This window comes from Grus americana, chromosome 4 (assembly GCF_028858705.1).
Source record: "Grus americana isolate bGruAme1 chromosome 4, bGruAme1.mat, whole genome shotgun sequence".
NCBI lineage: Eukaryota > Metazoa > Chordata > Aves > Gruiformes > Gruidae > Grus > Grus americana.
The window spans coordinates 67,306,928-67,327,127 of NC_072855.1; the positions used below are offsets into that span (position 1 = coordinate 67,306,928).

Genomic DNA, 20,200 nt, shown 5'->3' on the forward strand with positions numbered 1-20,200 from the left:
GATTAATGGAAGCCAGGTGATTTTACCAAGAAGTGAAAACATGCATAAAAATTAAACATTTGATGATCTTTTAATGTTCAGGAAATGAAAAGCTTAATTGTGATTATTTTTGTTTAGTAGGAGGTAGACAAAGTATAGTGGGAACCCGAAATAGTGAGCATGATTCTTCTTACTCTTCTACTTAACGGTAAACATTATCACTGAACAGCTTTTTCAAGAAAATAAGGGTTTATGTCCTTATTTTCTTTTTTTTTTTTCCCCAAATAGCTGCAGGTATCTCAAAACACACTACAAACTTTACTACATCAGGAGAGATGATGCAGTTATCTTTGTGATAGATGGGAAGATATCTTTGTGAGTGGTAGATATAGTACTACAGATGAGGAAATGAAGTCACAGAGCAGTTTAGTGTTTGGGTTTTTAAATGGTGACGTGACTCTTCACTGTGGTAGTTGGTAAGAGATGGCATAGAAATCCTGCCAGCTGGTGCAGAGCTGTAACACAAATGGATTGGGTTGCGCAGGTAATAAGATGATTGTTTCTACTCAGCTGTTTGGTATTTTAAGGTTTTAGGTTGCATAGTGTTTGCATCATGTGAAGAATGTAACATTTCTTTTTGTTGTTTTCAGCTTGCAGACGGTAGGTTGCATGCCACCTCCTGTGTCTTCTGCAGTGATTTTAACCAAAGCTGTTGGTGGAAATGAGGTGAGTTTTCATTTTGTTCTTCAATGCTTTTTTTAAACAGAAGGTCAAATAAATATTTATTTATGATGAGCTCGTGCGGCAAAACACTGACTGTAATGTGATGCTATTGTGGTTTGTAAAAATTTTTAGAATTAAAGCTTGGGTATTGTGTTGGTGTCGAACAAGGGGAATAGTGTTATCTGCTGGTATTGTTCAAACTGAAAGAAGCTCAGTTTTCTGAGGTGATAGAAAAGTTTCTGATAGAAATTTGTGTTAGCAGATTTCTGCTTGTTGCTGCGCTGTAATTCCTAACTGTATAATGTTTATATGCTGTGTACTGGTTATCTCATAGACAATTAGCTTTGTGGTGAAGAACTGCCCTTGCAGTGATTGTTTGGATGGTGTTTAGTATTGAGGCCCTATAGTAGGAGTTCCTCAAGCTTGAAGCTACAAATATAGCAAGTGATGAAGGAGACACTAAAATTCATTTAAATCTTATATTGTTATTTGCGACTGCATGAAGTGAAAATTCTGGGAACGTGGAATTCTCTGACAATGATGCATTGCAATAGGAAATGCCAGAATTGAAGTTTGTGCAAACTCAGTTTGGTCACGTTATATTTTTTGCCTCAAAATGGCAAATGCTGATGTCATTTCAGACTCTATCCACAAAACACTTGCTGTTTTCAGGAAGGCTAGGTAGACAGCATTCTGGAAATCAATCCAGGTGTGCTAGTTAATGAGGTCATTTCCTTTAGATCTGCTTCCTCCTAACTGCTGAAGGTGAATGAGGACTAGTAGGTGAGGAAGGGAGAGAATAACACTGAGAGAGATTGGTTTTAAAGCTGGGGCTGCTGGAGTGCTGTTCTGAAGAGTTAGAGCCAAATCTTAATTCAGTCGTAGAGCTCCTGCATGAGGTTGGGTGAGTCATTTCAACCACGTTTTTTAAATATGGCCATTAGTTGTGTACTTCTCATTTTCCGAGTTCAGACTCTTGGGACTGATTAATGCCAGCTTTGAAAACACATGATAGCACTGAAATAGATTGAAGTTGTACTTTGTACTGACAAAGTGCTGTTTAATTGCTCTATCCTCTGAAGAGAGACCCAAAGCATCTCAAGTCAAGCATCTCTAATTACGGGCAATCCTGATGCACATCACTGTCTCCCAGTTTGCTACCTGAAAACAAGAATCATAAAATTGTCTGGTGGAGGTGCTGTGGAGTAATTAGTATAAGGAAATAATTCAGGTACATAATAGAGAATATATACAGATAAATGATAAGTTTTCTAGTTATTATTCTAGATATAGGTGCTGTAAAATATACAAAGATGCCACATAGTGAACAGTGAGGGTGACGTATTGAATGAGTGCTCATTCAGTGTTAGCACTGTCCTTAGAACAAGGAAAAGATCCTCTGGAAAAAAATAAGGTGTGATTGGTTAGTTGAGGGCAATATCATACAGTGTTTGTGTGCAGGAGGGAGAAAGGTATTTCAGTATCCTGACCATTAGAGTTTACCTTTTTGTGGTAGTATTCTTCTGGGGTGGTGGGGGTGTGTATTTTATACCAGCTGAAAACTGGAAACTTTCTATCGTGTGAGGCTTGTGTAAGTAATTGTATAAATCACTGACAAAGTAAGCTTGAACCTCTAATTCTTCTGTACCAAGCCAGTGTTGGAGGAATGTAAAAATGCATACCTTGTTAGTGATTTTTACAGATAGTTGCTGACAGTGGAGACAGTGTGAATCAAAAATTTGATCTTGGGGATCGAGAGTTCTCAATCAGGCTCTTGAAAGGTACGCAAAAGCGAAACACCCTTTTAAACATGCTCAGTGTAGACAAAGTATATGGCAAATTTACTGCCAAACTTGAGCAAGGTTCCAATGCAAACATATTTTTGGAATTTGATGCTACTCTGTCATTCAGACTATTGTTAATTTTTCTTCTGAAGAACAGCAAATCACATATCTCATGCTAGGGGAGAAGACCCTCTCACATCTCTCCTTGCCAAATTTCACCTGAGCTGTTTGATATGTTTCTTTTTCTGACATGAGCAGAACAATGCTTTTTTTCCCATGTTAATTTAAATCCCCTTTGATATATGAAGAATTTAAACCTGGGAGTCAACTGGAAATAGAAGTGGTTGTACTGTGAGAGCATTTGTTCATAATAATGTCTCTTAAACTGTTTTTGTCTCATCAAGTGTGTATCCCTTACCTAGAGAAATTGATTTGTCTGAGGGTGTATCTACACTGTATAATGTAATATGAAGATAAATGAGCTTGCTGAGAAGCAATCTAGTGAGGGAGCTCCACATGAGCTAATTAGTCTGAGAAGTGTCCTGCTGCTGTAGAGTACAGGCACACCCTCAATAAGTGCTGTGAAGACCTCCTTGGATTTCTTGAGACACACAGCACATGAGAACTGTGGTAGTTGACTGTCTTATGACAGTATAGAGGGTTTTAGGTTTTCTTCATCTAAGTAGAAGTGACTGTTGAATGTCACTTTGGACTTGGTTATTGTCAAAGAAATATCAGGCATTATGGCACGGTAGAAGTGCTCACCTGGTGCTGAGGAAACTTGGATTCTATTTTAGCTCTGTCATTAACTTGTTGGGTAAAACAGAGTAGGGTATCATGTCTCTGGGATTACCAGTAGTGGGTAATGGCAAGTTTATGAAGTGTTTGAAGATCAGTGCTGGAAAGCCATATGTAAAAGCTATGTTTTATTGTTCTGGGACAGGGTGATTAAGTATTTGGTCAAGTGCTTAGAAAGAGAGCCTACATCATTAGAAGCTGCTTGGATGAGGGATTTTGCTGCATATCAATTGGAAAATTTAGTTGTGAGATGATAAAAGGAAGACATTTTTGTTAATCTTACAAGGATTTGGGTTTTTAAATTGATACATGCCTGAGGACACACAAAAAAATGTTCTGCTTCTGTTGGCTAAGGAAGATGTGGTCACCAAAGCTGATACTAAGAATTCTGATTAATCTGTGTTCATTGTTGAAAAAGTTAATGTTCTGGGGTTGTAAGTACAAACCCAGGTAAGCTAAAAATCTTTATTATATAACTGTCAGTGTTTAATAGCAACTATACAATCTACCAGTGTTTGTTTTCCTGATGGTTCAAACACATGGTATATCAAAAAAGTGTATCTAAGCTTTAAGTCCTCTTGATCTGTGTATAAGAATGCAACATCTGAACAGTTACTCAGGAGTGCAAATGTGAAATTGTCCAAAGCAAAAATAAGTCTTCCTTCTTCCTATACATGGTTTGATCACTAACCCTGTGATCTATACTGCTTTCAAATGTCTAGTCTTAGCAGCTGTTAGGCATGCATTCTGAACTCTACCACGTTAGCCATTTGTATTACTTTGCAGTATGCCGGGTGGATGAGCAGGTGGGGGCTGGTTTTGATGCTAGGGGCATTCCAGAGGAAATAAATCTTTATCAAAAGCCCTTTGTCAGCAGTAGCCTTCCATTAATAAGGGAAGACCATCAAGTCGGTTAGCACCTTTGCTTGCTGTGCCATTATGGTGGGGAGAAGCATTATATTCGAAAGCCAAAAGGCTTCCAAGTCTTTTGGTATTGGAGGGTGAAAACTAACATCTTCACTTAGCTCTGATGCATGAGTGGTTTGGTGGCTTGTTTTAGGGAACTGGAAAGAGCCTTCTTCATAAGTCATAGGGTTTATGGGGGGGGAAAAGATCTCTGTAACTTTATAAGAAAGAAATGGAAAGACAGCAAAGAGATAATTAGGCTGAAAACAAGTAGCAAATTTTATAGGTGAATTGGATTTTTTTTTTGCCACAATCAATGGAGGAGAAATCCACTGTTGGCATTAGCAGAGTGGAAGAACAAAAGATTCTAGCTGCAAAGAATATAATAGTAGTTCACTCTCAGTACTGCTTGTTACCTAAGATTTAAGACAGACTTTTCAAATCTTGTTTCCTTACATACTGCCGTTGATGGCGGTGGCAGCAGCAGAGGTGTTCAGCTGTTCAAGACAGTGTTTCTATACCACTTCAGAATAACTTGTGTACTAGTAGTGATAAAGGTACCATGTTTTGAAAATGTCTGATATGTGGCATTGTAAGATATTTCCCTGTAGTTGTTGGAAGAAGATATGGAGGAGATTAAAATTTCTGTCTAAAGATCTGCCTATATAATTCAAACTAGCTAGGAGCTAGTATCGCTCTCTCCAGAGAGGTGTTGGTAAATGAGAGATGTAAGCGATGGGGAGGGAAACTCTCTGTGCTCTCTGAAAATCTTGTCTTTTGGAAGAGAGGAAGATGACTTATGGGTATTCTATCTTTTGTTTTGGTGGAAGTAGCTGTTCTTGATGTGATGAGCAGAAATACAACTCGTCCAGTAGGGCTACAAGTTCACACCTGTTGACTCTGACACATTCTTAGGTTTATTCAACTCCTCTTCCTGATCTCTGTATTGTGTGTGGTTTGTTCTCTCAGCTCGTCTTTCGACTCTTATTTCTTCTCTCTGTTTCTCCCTCTTCACCCTGCTTTTCCATCATTCCTTTTATGTTCTCTTCCTATGTGATGTTACTTTCATCATCCTTGCAAACAACTTTCTGAAACAGCCCATTCCTAGCTTTTATTGCAAATACATTTAGTTCATTAGCAAAGCCAGTTTCAAACACAGAATTGAATTTGATGCATATGAAGCCCTATATAAACAAAAAAATGTTCATATGTACACTATCAAAAAATAAGGAAGGATCACCATGAGAAATCGAACTCTCTAATTTTTAATTTGGTGATGTTTTCTCAATTACTTAGCTGTTTCTGTTATCAGTAACACTTAGAAAGTCTCTTGATTTGTGAACAGGACAGATCATGTAGTTAAAAAGAAATTGGAATGAAAGCCAGAAGGCCTGTCTCTTGTTCTTTGCTCTTGTTGAGCTGTGAAGGGTCAGGTTTTTAATGATATTATAGCATCCGACAGCACAGAAGACTTTTTTGTGTCATTTTTTTCAAAAAGTCTTGTAGTTTTTCAATGAAATTATAAAACCCATTTCTTTCAAAGTCTGCTTCTAAACTACCCATTTCTGTGAGAGACAAATATGTCAGCTTTTCAATGTGCTCTAAAGACAAACCTATTAAAAGCTTGGAGATCCTCAGACAGAAATGCTGTGGAGGTGCCAGATACTACTACAAAGTATTAGACAGCAAATGTCATACTCTCCTTAAGAATCAAAGTAATGAAGAAAAGAGATTGAAAATTAGATCTATAAGTCTATTATCAGTTTGGGAGGAAAAACAATTTGTGATGACTTTTATGGCAGCTTAATGACATATTTTTGAAACGTGTAACATAACAGGCAAGAGCTGTGATGGAATTGTACAGATAAATCGTGGCAGACAGTTCATTTTATTGAAGAATAGCTTGGCTGTTTTGCGATCTCATACACAACAAAACCATTGAGGTTTATTTTGTTCAGTTAAGCTGTAGCTTGTACAAACTCTTAATCAAGGTGCTGTTTGATTTTTCTGCAACTTTCATGTGGATCTGCTATGCCTTTTGTAAAACAAGGTGTGGCATATGCAAGACAAGATTTTGAAATATAAGATAGACTGTAATGAAGAAAGCTAGAAAGGTATTTATGAAATAAGATGTAAAGAAAGAGTTCTAGTATGGATTTTTAGATTTGTTTTTTGAAGTGGATAAAACTGAATATATATTTGCAAGGTCCACAGCTAACCTTTCTGGAAAAGAATCAAGGGAGGGTAGTAACATTTTTGCCAACAAATTGTATGCAATAGTTTTAACTGATATTTTAAAATAAAGAGCATGTGAGTACATGAGAAACAAACACTGGAAAATTCCTCTGTTCATGAGTGGTGGGTTTTTTTAAATCAAAACAAAACAGTGAACCCTAACACTACTGTAAAGTCTCAGGAAAGATATTGATTTCTCTAAAAATATCTGAAGTTCCTTGAACTGTGTATACATGTACATTAACCTTTAAAAAAAATAAAATGAATAAAAGAAGTAGAAGCTCTAATGGTTTGTGATTCATACGCTGATGCACCAGTCTACCAAGAGTGTTTACCCTTGGAAGGTAACACATAAGCATTATGAAACAAAATCGTTTAAGATCTTCAAATAAACTGTATGTGTCACATTGTTTACTTGTCTTCTATAATATAGGCTTTTTTCTCTAAATATAAGTCAAAATTTACAGTAGTGTTGTCTAAAATTTGATTTCCAAATTACACTTAAAATATTCATACTTTTAAGTTTATGAACGGGTAAGTCATTTCATTCTATTGTTTTTAAATTTGATACTGTAAAAGGAAAAAACTTACAATGAATTTTTTTTTATTTCCTCAGTAATAAATTTTGTCTGCTGATGCAGACTAAATAGTTCTAAATGAAAATGTAACTAATTCTACCATTAGATACTACACTGAAGTCTCTGGGAAATGTGTGTGGGTGTCAGAGGACAAATTTAGGGAAGATGTCTGTACTTCACATGTACAAATATAAAGAATTAACTGTGTCAGCATAAGCCTTGTATGTACATAGGAGCTGTTGTGCCGTTAAATTCACCCACTCTATTCTAGTATTACAGTCTAATTTTTTATGTATCCTAAGAGTTTACTTTTCTTTTATCATTACTGTGCTTTGAGCAGATGGTTTTTATTGAACTATTTATTGACAATTAGGGGTTTTTCCTTCCCTGAGTGGTGAGTGCATTTTATATCCGTCAATGCATAGGAGTAGGCCAAATTATTACTTACAATATGAATTTCATCACTATAATGTGTCCCAGTCACACAGCTCCATTAGATATCTCTAGACTTCCTCATCATCTTCTCAAGTCTTCTGTAACCCAAAGCGATTGTGGAATCTTCTGCTTTCTGCCTCCCCCCTGCCCCCCGTTCTCCTTTCATTTATCACTAGTAGTTCTAATATAGATCCACTATTAAAACTGTTCAGAATGGAAGGAATTTTCAAAGGCATTCACCTCTGCTCTTCATTCAGTGGGAGCAAATTCAGGCTAACAGCGAGACTTCTGAAATCCTCATATTCGAGCACTTTACCCCCAAACTCCTTACTTCAGTTTGTACGAAGTTTCAGATTCTCCTGACACCTTTGAAAAGCAGCTGATTTACTACCCTAAGGTATCAGTGCTTGAGTTACACTTGTGATAAAAGATTTAGTTTTGTCCCTGGTTGTCAGTACCTCTAACTTAGGGTCTTTCATATGACTTATAAGGTGTCCAGTGGAAAAAGCCCCTCTCCTACGCTACTGGGAGCATAGGAGATTAGGGAGGTGCAAAAAAGACATTAAATCTCTTCAGTGCACAACTTCATATGCTGTTAGATGTATGACAAAGAACTTGGAGCCCTGTGCATGTTCAGCCATCCTAAATCTGGGGTGTTCGTAGCAGCTCTGCCATAATCTAGAAAGTTATAAAATTCCCTGTTTAAATTGTGCTAAACTGCTTGGGCTGTGACTTGAAACTACCTGGAATCATCATAGCCTTGTGTTTTTTACAACTGTTTGCACAACTGACCTAGATCTGACTTTAAAAAAGAGGATTTTCAGTGGCTTTGCTGTTGCTATTCTACAGTCCTTGACTGGGGAGACCTGTTTTTTGTCTGCTATGGGACATTCAGTGACCCTGAAAGCTGTTTGTGGCATAAAGAAGCCAGGACAGAAGGAGTCTTGCTCTCACGCTTGACAAAAATGGCCTTTTGAAGCAAGGTGGTTTTGTATTTGTCTTGGTCTGCAGGTTAATTCAGTGTAAAAATATAGTGTGCGAGAGCTTCCTTTATTTAGCAGGGGGTGCTGGATGAAATGCATTGCCTATGCAAAACAGGCATTTTTAACTGATCGAACAAATTGGTAATACTTCTGTTAAAATATTTGTGGAGAGTGAGGTCTACTAGCCCCCTAAAACTCAGCTTCTGTACTCTCTGGTTTTTAATCTTTATGACTGAAAGAGAGATTGCAGATATTTTGCAGTGAGGGAAATGTGTTACCTGCTCTCCCTTCCTCAGTCTTTGAAAGGCAAGGCTATCTTTTGGAGAGCAGTGGAGACTGGAAATACTATTCTCAAGATGACAGCTTCAAAAAGCTACAAGCGATTTGTTTGTAGTGGAGTGTTTTCTGCTGTCTTAATTCCATTGAATGCCTGCACGATGCCAGCGTTCACTGTGTAAGGGTCATTTTCTAATGGCTTTCTTTTGGCAGAGCAGTGCAGTTGCTTGCTGGCACTGAAATCCAGTGACATGCTTCTGGTTCTGCTGTCCCTCACCTGTTGCCTTTCAAAGTAGACGCGAATTTAATATTAATTTTAATAGTAAGTGAAGTATTTAGTCATTGCACATGTTAGGACTGGTGTTAAGTCACTGATACAGCAGATTAAAAGCTCTTCAGCTTTGTTGCAAGTGGTTTATTTTCTACCGTGAACAATAAAGATGGTTCCTTTGGCGTCTGTTCATGTGTTCACTTGTCTCTGTGGACCTGCACCCTCTTGCACGAAGGGATGCTACTGGAAATGATTCAGCATGGCTGTTGATGGCCCCAGCCTTGTGACTGGGAGTGAAAACATGTATTTGCAAAACTAGCAAAAACTAATATGCAACAGTATTGATTGTCAAAAGTGGAATTAATTCAGTCTTTCTTTCTAAAAAGAACATTTGGAATGATAATGTTTAAAGCATTGCTAACACTTTGAAATCTGAAAAATACCTTTTACATATGACTGTTTGCAGCTTACTGCAGATACATCAAAATTAAACATGTTTATTGAGAAGACAAAATGCCCTTTAGGAATATCTTTAGTGGGTTTAGTCAAGGATAGCATTACTGTTCTTGAAATGTGCAAGTTCTTTACACTGGCTTGTAGAGAGATACTGTTATATTGTTTCTCATTTCTTAAATTTGTCTTTTGTGGGTTAAAATCAAAGCTTCAGAGTATTTTACTTGGGAAAGTTTTTGTTTCTATCATAGCACATTTTTATCTGATATGAATATATATGCTTAGTGGCTAATAATAATGTATAGGAAAGAAGGCCATCAGGCTTGTAAATTCAATATTTCTAGAATTTGCTTTCTTTATCTCTGTTTTTGGGTGTGCAATATTAAGTCCTGGTTTGTGGAAATCATAGCTGTAACACATGAAGCGGGATTTTCAGTTACGATTACTATTATCTTTAAATTTCATTATTTTCCATGGAAATTAAATTGATTTTATTATCCTTTTTTCATCATTACGATTATGACAGAACATCGTGAAGGTTTCTGCCTTCTAAATTGTTTGTCAAATGATTATATTCAACACATTAAGAAAAAGTGTCTTGTATTCTCTGAGGAAAACCTCATCTGTGTGAAGAGACAGGAAAAATTTCTAGATTCCTTTATTTAGATAAAAATAAATGAGCCCAAATTTATTTAAAATGTTTTTATAGAACTGTTGTGAAAACATAGCATATTTTAGAAGCGTTTCCCATTTGTATTTTTCTGTTAAACTGACTTTTTATTCATCTGTTAGAGCATTTGGTAAAAAATGTGGAGAGCAGCAAATTTTCTCTGATTTCAAAGCATTATTTAGGGTCCAGTTTTGGGAAATAGTTGGCCCTATTATGAAGTCTGAAAACAGCAAGCTGCTGGTAAGCTGTTTCTGGATTTGTTGAAGAAAAGCCACATGCCTCCTGGGAACCCTTATCAGATGTACAGTCCCTACAGCCAGGTGCTTTTCTGCTCAGCTGGAATTTTTGCAGGTGTTCCCTTGTGTATATGGCCTTTTCTGTCTGAAATGTGCTACTTCTGCTGCCACTTCTAAATTCACAAGGGTGGAGGGGAAACAGCACCACTCGGGGTAGCTGTAGCAGAGGCTTAAACTCTTGTGCTCACATGGGAAGCCCCCACGAGAAGACGGTAGTGTTTAGGAAATTTTGAGGAGCAGCAGACTGGCAAAGGAGCATTAGTGCGTTTGCTCTGCTATAAGTGCCCCAAAAGTCCCACAGCCCCTGATTATTCATCTGTGTGATGGGGAAGAAGAAGTTTTACCATTAAATACAATCTTTGTCAACCTAATCAGTACCTCATCATATATATCACCACCACAAGCCGTGTTTCCAGAGCGTTTGCTTCTCTGGCATTTTGCGTCCCCTCGCCACCCTCAGCCTGACCCCTCAAGGTCCGCGCTGCCTGCCTCCGACTCCTGCCCTGCCTCGGGCCCTCGTACGCATCCCACAGCATCCCCGGGGAGTTAGCACCAACGGCCTGGCTGCTCTGCCAGACTGCACGAGGCAGAGCCAAAGGGGGAACCCAGACTGCACGAGGCAGAGCCAAAGGGGGAACCCAGACTGCACGAGGCAGAGCCAAAGGGGGAACCCGTAGGAGCCGCAGTCATGTTTGGCAGCATGTTGTCGTTCATTGATGGGCACTTAATGCTGGCTGCAAGCCAGTGCTTGAATTTAAGGTAAATTATATTTCTTGAAGGAATTTTCCCCAAGATTCAGGGAAGCAAAAAACTTGCCTTATATTGAGGTGGATACAGTAGTTCTGACTTCATCTATTTATTTTTAATAATAAAGGGATGTTTAGTAAGAAATATATGAGCAAAGAAGCTAGTACACTGCTTATCAGCAAAGAAGTCAGCAGCCATAGACTGACTAGATAGTCCAATGCAGCAATTCTGGTAATTATGTGGCACATAAACTGAAGAGAATATTAGCGTGCTTGAACAGAATTGTGTTTGAGCGGGTAAGTCCAGAGCAACAGTATGTTTCCTGAATTAGTTTGCCAATTTACATATATTACCACTTCCATGAAATTTTGAAACTCCGTGTTCTAGCAGATATTGTGGATTATTGCAGCAAGACTCCCAAGATGTTGAATTTCTGGTGCGTGGATGACTTTGCTTAGCTAGACCTTTTTGTTGCTATATTTTGTAATGATCTAATTTTGTTTGTTGATATTGTTGCAAAATGTCCACAATGTATACGGAGATGTATACTTTGATACATACTGTGCGAGTGTTTCAGCTCCAACTGCATATCCAAAAGCTTTTAAAAGGAAATCTCAATGAGCCCCATGGGGCAAAGTAAATTATTACATGTGGTGAACTCTTAAGTCATAGACCAAGGTCATGGCAGTGAGAGTGTATTTCAAAAAGGTTTTATCTGTGCTTGGAAAGCAAATGAAATCTCTCATCATTAACTTCAGAATTATAGTTATAAGAGGATTTTCACTAGAGGTGAAAGATCAAGTTCATGGCGGACATAATGGAGTCTGAAAAGTTCTTTCTCAGACATAATATGAGGGCATGAAACATTCACCGAGGTTTTCACATTTTCGATGGGGAGTTTACAGCCTCTAATCCGGATGCTGAAGATCAGAATCATTGTAATTATTGCTATCTATTGTGGCTTTATTTCAACCTTTTTAGATTGAGAACCCCCTCTTTTTTTGTAATATTGTAAAGACTTTTAGAATAAGTTCCTAGCTTTTCAACTGTGTCAGTTTCTGTCATGGCATACAGGCAATGCCTTCCTTAGCTAATAACAATAATCCTTTTGTAGAAGTATAATTTACTAAACCTGAATAATCTTCAGTCCCTAATGAATTAAAGCACACGTGCATGCAGCGATATGGTGTGTCTGTCCCTATTTGTTGGTAGTTCATGTAAACCAGAAATAACAAACATCAAAGGGAAACAGGACAGAAAAGCATAAGTAGAACTATGGTTTTTAGTGACCCAGGTTATTATCCTCTCAGTGGAAATGGGTGCTCATTTGTCTGTTTATTCAACAGACTTTTACGTTTTGCTAGACTTTGCATGTGTGCATGCATGCATTTCAGTGGTACCAATGAGCAATAAAAATCTGTTCAATGGTAGAGAGTCTGAACTCTGTGCCTGCATCTTGGGAATGGTTTTGCAAATATCCCGGGCAATAACAGCACTCACTTGTTCCCAGAGTATACAGTGCTCGATCTGTTTGCTTGTAAAAGTGTTGAAATTTGCCGGTGATGTGCTGTGTTTAAAAGTAGAGTATTAAACAACCATCGGCAAAAATGAATCCCTTCATATTTGTGCTTTCACTGTTGTGAAGGTTATTATACTTACAGGGAAGTTTCAGCTGTTGTGATTTTATTCAGAAGAGTCTGTTTAGTCCTGTTCTCATGCCATTTCACTTCTAGGTAGATTTTAAGGTTTTGGTGTTTTTTCTTAAATCCTTCCATCCACTTTGAGAAGAGTTTTTTGTTAAGAGATGCATTTGATCCCCGAGTTACAACCTCATATAACAAGTATGTATATATTTTTGGCAAGTGATGTTTTAATTTCTTTGTAAAAAATATAAGCTAATTCTACAGTAAGAAGATTTTATAACTGGAACTAGAGAAAGTCAGCTCTAAGAGTGGCTATCAGGTTTTATTCTACTTAAGCAAAGTACTTTGTTTCAAAATGAATGTATTTTTAGGGAAACTTTTAAGATGTCACATATATTGAATATATAAAAAGTCCTATGAGAAGAGGAAGCATAAGCTGGACTGATAGGTTACGTGTAATTCAAGAAATGACAACATTAAAGTTGGACATAAAATCTCAGTTCTGATCTATGGATGTGTTTTATGCTTTTATTTTAGAATGGCATGTGATCATGCAATTTAGAAAATATATCCTATAACATTTTTTTTCTGTGATGTTAATGTCGTATGTGTTATGTCAAAAATACTTACTGTACTTTCATTATTGAAATGGTCCAGAATATCTGTATTGAGTGAGACTTTCTATATAGGTTATGCTCTCTAAGGTGTATATTTTAATAATTTAGTCAATGGCCTCTCTTATACATTTTCTCTTCAACCAGCAGTGCAACCTCTTTTGTGCAGTTGTGAGGCATTTCCATTTCTAAGCATAGTCACAAACGTCCACGACCTATTGATACTAGGATGTTTTTGCTATTCGTACCACCCGTGTCGATGACTTCTGCATGGCTTGATTCTCTGCAATTTATGATCTGAGAAGCTCAGAACAATAGATGTTATTTGTCAGTGTGGAATACCCAGAAAAATACGCGGTATTGTAAAGTGCTGTCCTCAAATCCCTTCTGAAAATGAGTCACTCCGAGGCATCTCTGCTTCATAAGGGGTCTGCTGTCATGACCTCTTGAGTACCAAATGCCTATGTTGCCACATTTTTTTTTTTTCAACCCTTCCTGATACTCCCAGCAGAGAAAACTCAAGAGTAGTCATCTTCTGCAAATAACAAAATACCTACCTTGATTTCTTTGATTTAGTTGCTTCCTTAGCATTCTCTTTTTCAATTTCCTTTAAATTTAGAGCATTACATTGAAATTAGTTCAGTTTTATAAGTAATAATTTTTTCTCTTTAGATGTATATAAATTCAAAATAGTAGCCTCTGCACTAGTTCTGATTTACTTTGTTTTATGTAAATATGAAATCCTAGAATGTAATGACACTTCATAACCCAGGTACTTTGTGAGTCTAACAGCTGAGCTCTTTCTGGGTTGTGAACAGGATTCAGATGTGCATTTTCATCTTTAGAGTGTGTACAATTTCTTTCTTTTTGTCTCAGCAGTATAATTCCACTTACCACCCTTCCAGTTCTTCTCTCCTCCGGTGTCTTTTCATGATATAAGTCACTGTGCCCATTGTGTAAGCATCCTGTCCTGTCTCTAAGTGATCACACTAATTTTAATTTCCCTCCTCTTTCAAATCACCAGCCAGTTCCAGCACGTTGTTTGTCATCTTCCTTACCAGTACAAAACCATACTGAAATCTGCAGTAGTCTTCTGTTTCCCAACTGGCTGGTCTTAGTAGCAATTAACGCTTCTAACTTTCAAGAAGTCATTTTACTCAGGCGAATCACTTGTTATGCTAACTTATCTCACGGTATCTTGTGAGGTAGATGGGTCATTTAGCAACACTTCCTGCAGACTATGTTCAAGATTTATTATCAGCTCTTGTGGTTTTTTGTTTGGTTTTGTGAGTGGTGGGAGGCAAGAGTCTTTTCATACTCTTTAATAACTTTTTTTGCAACCTAATGCAGATCTGCCACACAAACAGATTTTAAGGAGATTTCCTGCCTTTCAGGTTTCAAGTTCCTTCCAAATTGTGTGATGCAAGGCAATGGAAAAATTCATTTTGTCAGGTTATTTCCTCCTCTAGAGCATATTGTAATATGGTGAGACTTTATTCTGAGCCATCTCTCCTCTTAGATGTTTTTACAAAACTAGAAATAGTTGGATTTGGTTTTCCTGCTAATTAGCACATGCCAGCTGCTACCAGCAAAAGAACACCTGTGTTGTTAGTGAGGGTACTTGGAAACTTGGGCATGATTCTTCTCCTTTATCCTAGTGTAAATCACATATTCTTCTGTTGAAATCAAAGCAATGGGCTGGGTAAGTGTCGGTAAGAGTCACAAATGAAAAACTGGTCTGTATGATTTGTAGTAGGTGGATTCCAGAAGTAGTAATTGGTCTTAGCTGATATCCTTGTGCAAAAGTGTGAAGTTGATGTAAAATGCAAAGTAGATACGTAAGTACAATACTGCATTTTTGTCCACTGTATTCTCATACATTAATTACTGTCTTTTTGAAAATATGGTCTTTATTTCAAATAAATGAAACTGTGCCTGTAGGAGAGTGAAGACAAGTATCACTATTGTTCATGCTGTAAATACTTCTAAAGATGGAGCTTTATTTGTGGGTTAAGTGTACGTTATTATCTTGAAATTAGAGTAATCGTACTTATTTATCTTTAAAAAGTGTGTTCACCAGCAAACATCACTAAGCTTTCCCTCTACTATCTCCTTATGCAGATAGTAGAGGAGTATAAAGTCATTTCATTGGCTGATGAGCTGTTTAATTACAAGATAAGAAACAGAGCTTTGCTCAGTGGAGGAAGCGTGGAGTTCTTCCAACTGCATTCGGAAGCCTATTTCCTCCAGCCGTCACTGGAGCTAAAGGCAGCCTCCAAAACCCAAGAGAATTTCATCAAAGTAGTTTATGGATGTTTTCTCCTAGGTTTGTTCATACATACAGAAATAAAATATCTAAATCATAAAAAACTGCATATTATACATATAGTCAGCAGTGAACTATAGAGCTATACTGTTAAATGTCCTAGATTAGGAAAGAAGAAAGATGACGTAATAGTTGTAGATACAGTCTTTCATATATGTGTTGAAATCAGGAGTCCTAGTTGGAATTTAGTACTTGGGCAGGATTAATGGTTCTGCAGTGAGATCAATGCTTGAACTATATGTCATTTTAAATGTTGTTCATTAACTCTTTTTGGTACAGACTGACTGGGTTCTTGGAGGAGTTCCAGATGTTGTTCAAGGTGGTGTTACTAATGTCCAAAATGGTTTTCCTCTCTCTGTTCCACTGTAATGATAAATGGGAACTACTCCATTCCACTTCCAAATTAGGAGAAGTGTTAACATGGGTTTTGTTTGAAGACCTTTTTTCTCTGGAGTTTGTTTTCATATTTGATTTGCCTTTGTATGGATATGTTGGCATTCTTGTCATGCTACAGTGCTCGCTTCTTCCAGCTGTTGAGTTTTTGGAGAATGGCTGTGGGGAGTTTTATTTACTGTTAGAAAAACATCACTGAATAGCTGTAATTTTGTAATAGATAGTGCAAGGCAGCATTAGCTACCAATGTTTGGATACCCATAGAACATAGATCAATACTTTGAGTAAACAGAGCAGCATTATGTACTGAAGCATTTGCTTATTTGCTGTTGGAGTCCTGGTGATGGCTTAGGGCTTTGAAAATAAGTCTGTAATATGTATGTCTGAGCTGTAACTGTAGTATTTAAGACAACCCTACAAAAATGTGCTGTGAGAAGTATTTGTTGGAACCTATATCTATATTCCCTGTTTTTTTCTATGTAGCATTAGTGTGGGGTTTGTTTCCTTTATTGACTGTTTATTTCCTGTGTATTTTGTGAAGTAGATCCCACATATTCATATGTGGAATCTTCATTTTTTTGTGTGTTATTTGTATTAAGGCAATCTCCACTGATACAATCACATGCTATTTTTTTCAAACACATTAGTTTGACATGTTCTACCTTACAATTACACTGCAGTCTGGATTGTTCTGCAGTAGATGATGTATCAGTAACTACAATATAAGTTTTTTTTAGTCTGGTGGTATGGAATATTTAATGACTTTTTCTTACTTGTTTCTGTTGTGTAATGCTGCGTAGCTACTTGCAAGCTGCAGCAGTCACAGAAGTGATCAATTAAACTGTAACAGGCTGATATCATAGCAAACCTTTTAAGAGAAACATTTGTTGAGCACATACTGTATACACAGAGCATACAAAACCGTTTGTGTTGTCCTAGTGCTGCTGGTATTTTAAAATTTAATTGTTTGGACTAATCCGCATTCTCTCTAACAACATGCCTACTTGGTGAGAAAGCAAAGGAGAATTTGCATGATTCATATTCAGAAAAAAATTGCATAGCATCTTTCTGAATATCTCAGAAGTATGCCGAATTGTTGAGGAGGTTTTTTTACTGTTAATATAACTAAAGCTAGTGAGGCATGGGTTCTTTTCTTCTTGATCCAGTTGTTAGAGTGCAATAGGAAACTGCTAAAGTAGGTTGAGGTAACTTTTTAGTATCATTTCTCCCACTGAGAGGGGAATGTTGTGGCTGGAAGAAAGCAGGATAGCTGTGATGTAAGAAATATGAAGAGAAAGAAAGTAGGATGCTCTGTAACAGCATGATCCCTAGTAAAGTTTAGCACATGATTTTCATACTGTTTCTGTCTGTAGCACTTTTTAAAGGTTTTGGCAGGAATTAGTTTTCTTTGGGAGCCGGTGTGATATGGCAGATGATTCAGAGGTTTCTCTGAAACTCTGTTGTGAACACCTTGAAAATATCCTGAAATGAGTCAAAGTTAAATCATACAGGCCTTCCCTTAGAAGAGGATTAGAATCTGAATTTATTTAGTGTCCATTCTTTTTAACTTGCTGTTGCTAGTGGAAGGGAAATAAAGGTGTGGTGGTTGATTTGAAACAAAAAGGACGCCCACCCAGAAGTGATCTCTTCCTTATTGCTGCTGTTACATGCTACCCCCGGGGTTTTAAAACAGATGCTGCTTGGAAATACGTGGCTGGGGTAATATTCATAGTATGGGCGTGCTTACTGCCCTCAGAAGGGTACGTGTGAGATTTTTATTTCTTCCAGGTCTAAGCATCCTGGTTCTTTCTTTTGCTGAGTGCAGGCAGTAAGTGTGCACTGGGAACACCTGGGACGCAGGAGCACTGCTGTAGGAAGGACATAGGAGCATCGGTGTAGGAAAAGGGCCTTCTGCAGGGCTGCCTGCAACAGTTCTTGTCTCGCAGCCAGCATCGTGTCTGATGTAACCTATAATGGTTTGGCGAGGGTGGGAACCTGATGGACCAGAGTTTGTGGCAAAACCCAGGTAGCCTCTGACAGTAGGAGAGCCTGCCCTTAGAACTGAACCTTCCTCCCCCGGTGTTTGCAGCCCACCTTACCCCTGTGAGCTGAGCGCCTTGTGAACTGCCCTGTCTCTAAGCCCGGAGCAGCCAGTTGGGCACTCGGCTGAATCTATTGCTGCTGTCAGAGGATCATACGTCAGGGATAACACTGCTGGCAGCTAAAACCTATGAATTAGTCAAAAATAGACTGTTTGGATGTTGGAGTCATTTTTCGTAGGCTTTTATAAACATTGTTTGATCATGCAGTGTGTTGACCTTTCAATAAAATCTTCATTAAATCCACCCGTTCCTTGCAGGTTTTTTACTTCTGTTTGCCTTTGTCAAATGTTCTTTTCTGGATTATCATTCATTAGCTTCTCCAAAGAGATTAACGGTTCCTTAAAACAGGATCATGTGCGTTCTGGTGTTCTGTGTGAAAGTGGAGCTGGAGAGCAGAGAAGCCACAGGATCCCTATAGAAATTTGAAGACAATTTTGATACTCCAGTCCACTCAAAAATCTGCTGATACTGTAATGTTTTTTCCCTTGCCAGGACCCTCCTTGCCTGGTGTCATTTCTTGAGCTCCCCTGGGATGAGATTAGTCTAAAACAACAAAGTAGCCAGATGTCTGGTTCTGAGAGAGTCCCAGAGGCCAGGGTATGGTAGGCAACAGTAATCGCTTGGGGCTGGAGATCAAAGGTACCTGAGAATTACTTATGGGCACATACTATGTGTCATTCCTATTATTAACAGTCTGAGAAAATTTGTATCCCTAATTAACCCTTTTGTTGGTTAAATTTTCTCGCCAGTGCAATCCTGTCTGTAATAACTATTTGTTCTTTTTGGTACTGTTACAGAAGTACGTTAGTTTAAAAAAAAAAAAAAAAGCAATACTCTCATAGTAGCAAATTTATGTAACCCATCCAGATCCTTTTTATCATGGTCATTTGTAAATGTCAGAAGTTAGCATGATTTCTTTTTGTTTACTGTGTCATCCTTAGGACTGGTGTTATTCATATCCAGAACTGTGTCACTAAGAATAGTTAACTTGTCAGGATAGTGGTTTGAGTTCATTGGTTCCTAATCTAAAATGAATTAGAATCTAATCCCAGAGGCAGGATGTCTGCACATCACTGCTTTTTTCCATATTGATATTTCTAATGAAATGCTAATTAATATTTTTAGTGATCAACACTTGTGTGTATTATTTACTCTGAAATAACAAACTAAGATTGTAAGTGCTGTCCCTGAATTCTTGTAGTGCTTTTAAAAATGAGTGGCTCCTGGAGAGAGAAAAAAATGGATTGCAGCCTTCTGTGCTTTTTTTTTTTAATCCTCCAGATGAAAATATCAAGGTTGTGAATGGAATGCCTATTTTACTAAATTATAACATTGTCTGCCATTGTAGAATTGAAGACTTGGAACTTTTTTCATCACTTTTGAATTATAAACTGTAGTTGTCAGATATACCTGTTTATGACGACTGCTACAATTTCACTTTCTTTAATGTGATGTAACATCAGTGTGTGGTAAATATGGCATGTGTTTGTTTGAGTGGGAGAGTGTGAGTTTCTGGTCATGCTGAATGTGTTTGCAGTTTCTTGCCTATGTTACATGTGTTTAACAATTCTAAGAGACATTTTTGAGTGAATAGTGAGTGAGGAAAAGATCCCTGGAGTGGTTTAAAAGACTGAATTGATTTATCTGTTTGTCTTGACAGTCTGTCTTCAAAACATGTTATTGAAGCAAGAAACCCCAAAAGCTGACCTGCCTGAAAGTGTATTGTGTTTTTACATTTTCATTTTGGATGCAGGTATGCCTGCTGTCTGCGTCTTCCACCACGGCCATGGCTGCTGCTCTGTTGTCCCTACTCCTGTTCAGTTGCATACCTCATCAGTCTTGCTCTACCCCCAAAGCAGTGTTTAAGAAAAATCAGCATCTAAAGACATGTGAGGGTAAAGTTTTATGGTGATGCAGGGTTATTTAACATTTCAAGCCCTAATGCTGTCAGCAGATGTATCCAATCATCTTACTAATATTATGAACCT

At 37.7% G+C, this 20,200-nt stretch overlaps 1 protein-coding gene across 6 annotated transcripts in view; it reads left to right on the forward strand.

The window, feature by feature from the left end:
- Positions 1–20,200, forward strand: part of SLC10A7 (solute carrier family 10 member 7) — a 150,673-nt gene that overhangs the window by 13,243 nt on the left and 117,230 nt on the right. For all 6 annotated transcript variants that reach the window (XR_008577067.1, XR_008577066.1, XR_008577065.1 and 3 more), the window contains one exon: positions 630–705. Coding sequence is in view for 2 of the 6 variants with exons in the window: in XM_054825109.1 (XP_054681084.1) it covers positions 630–705 (76 nt within the window). In the remaining 4 variants the exon portion in view is untranslated. The remainder of the gene's footprint in view (positions 1–629; positions 706–20,200) is intronic.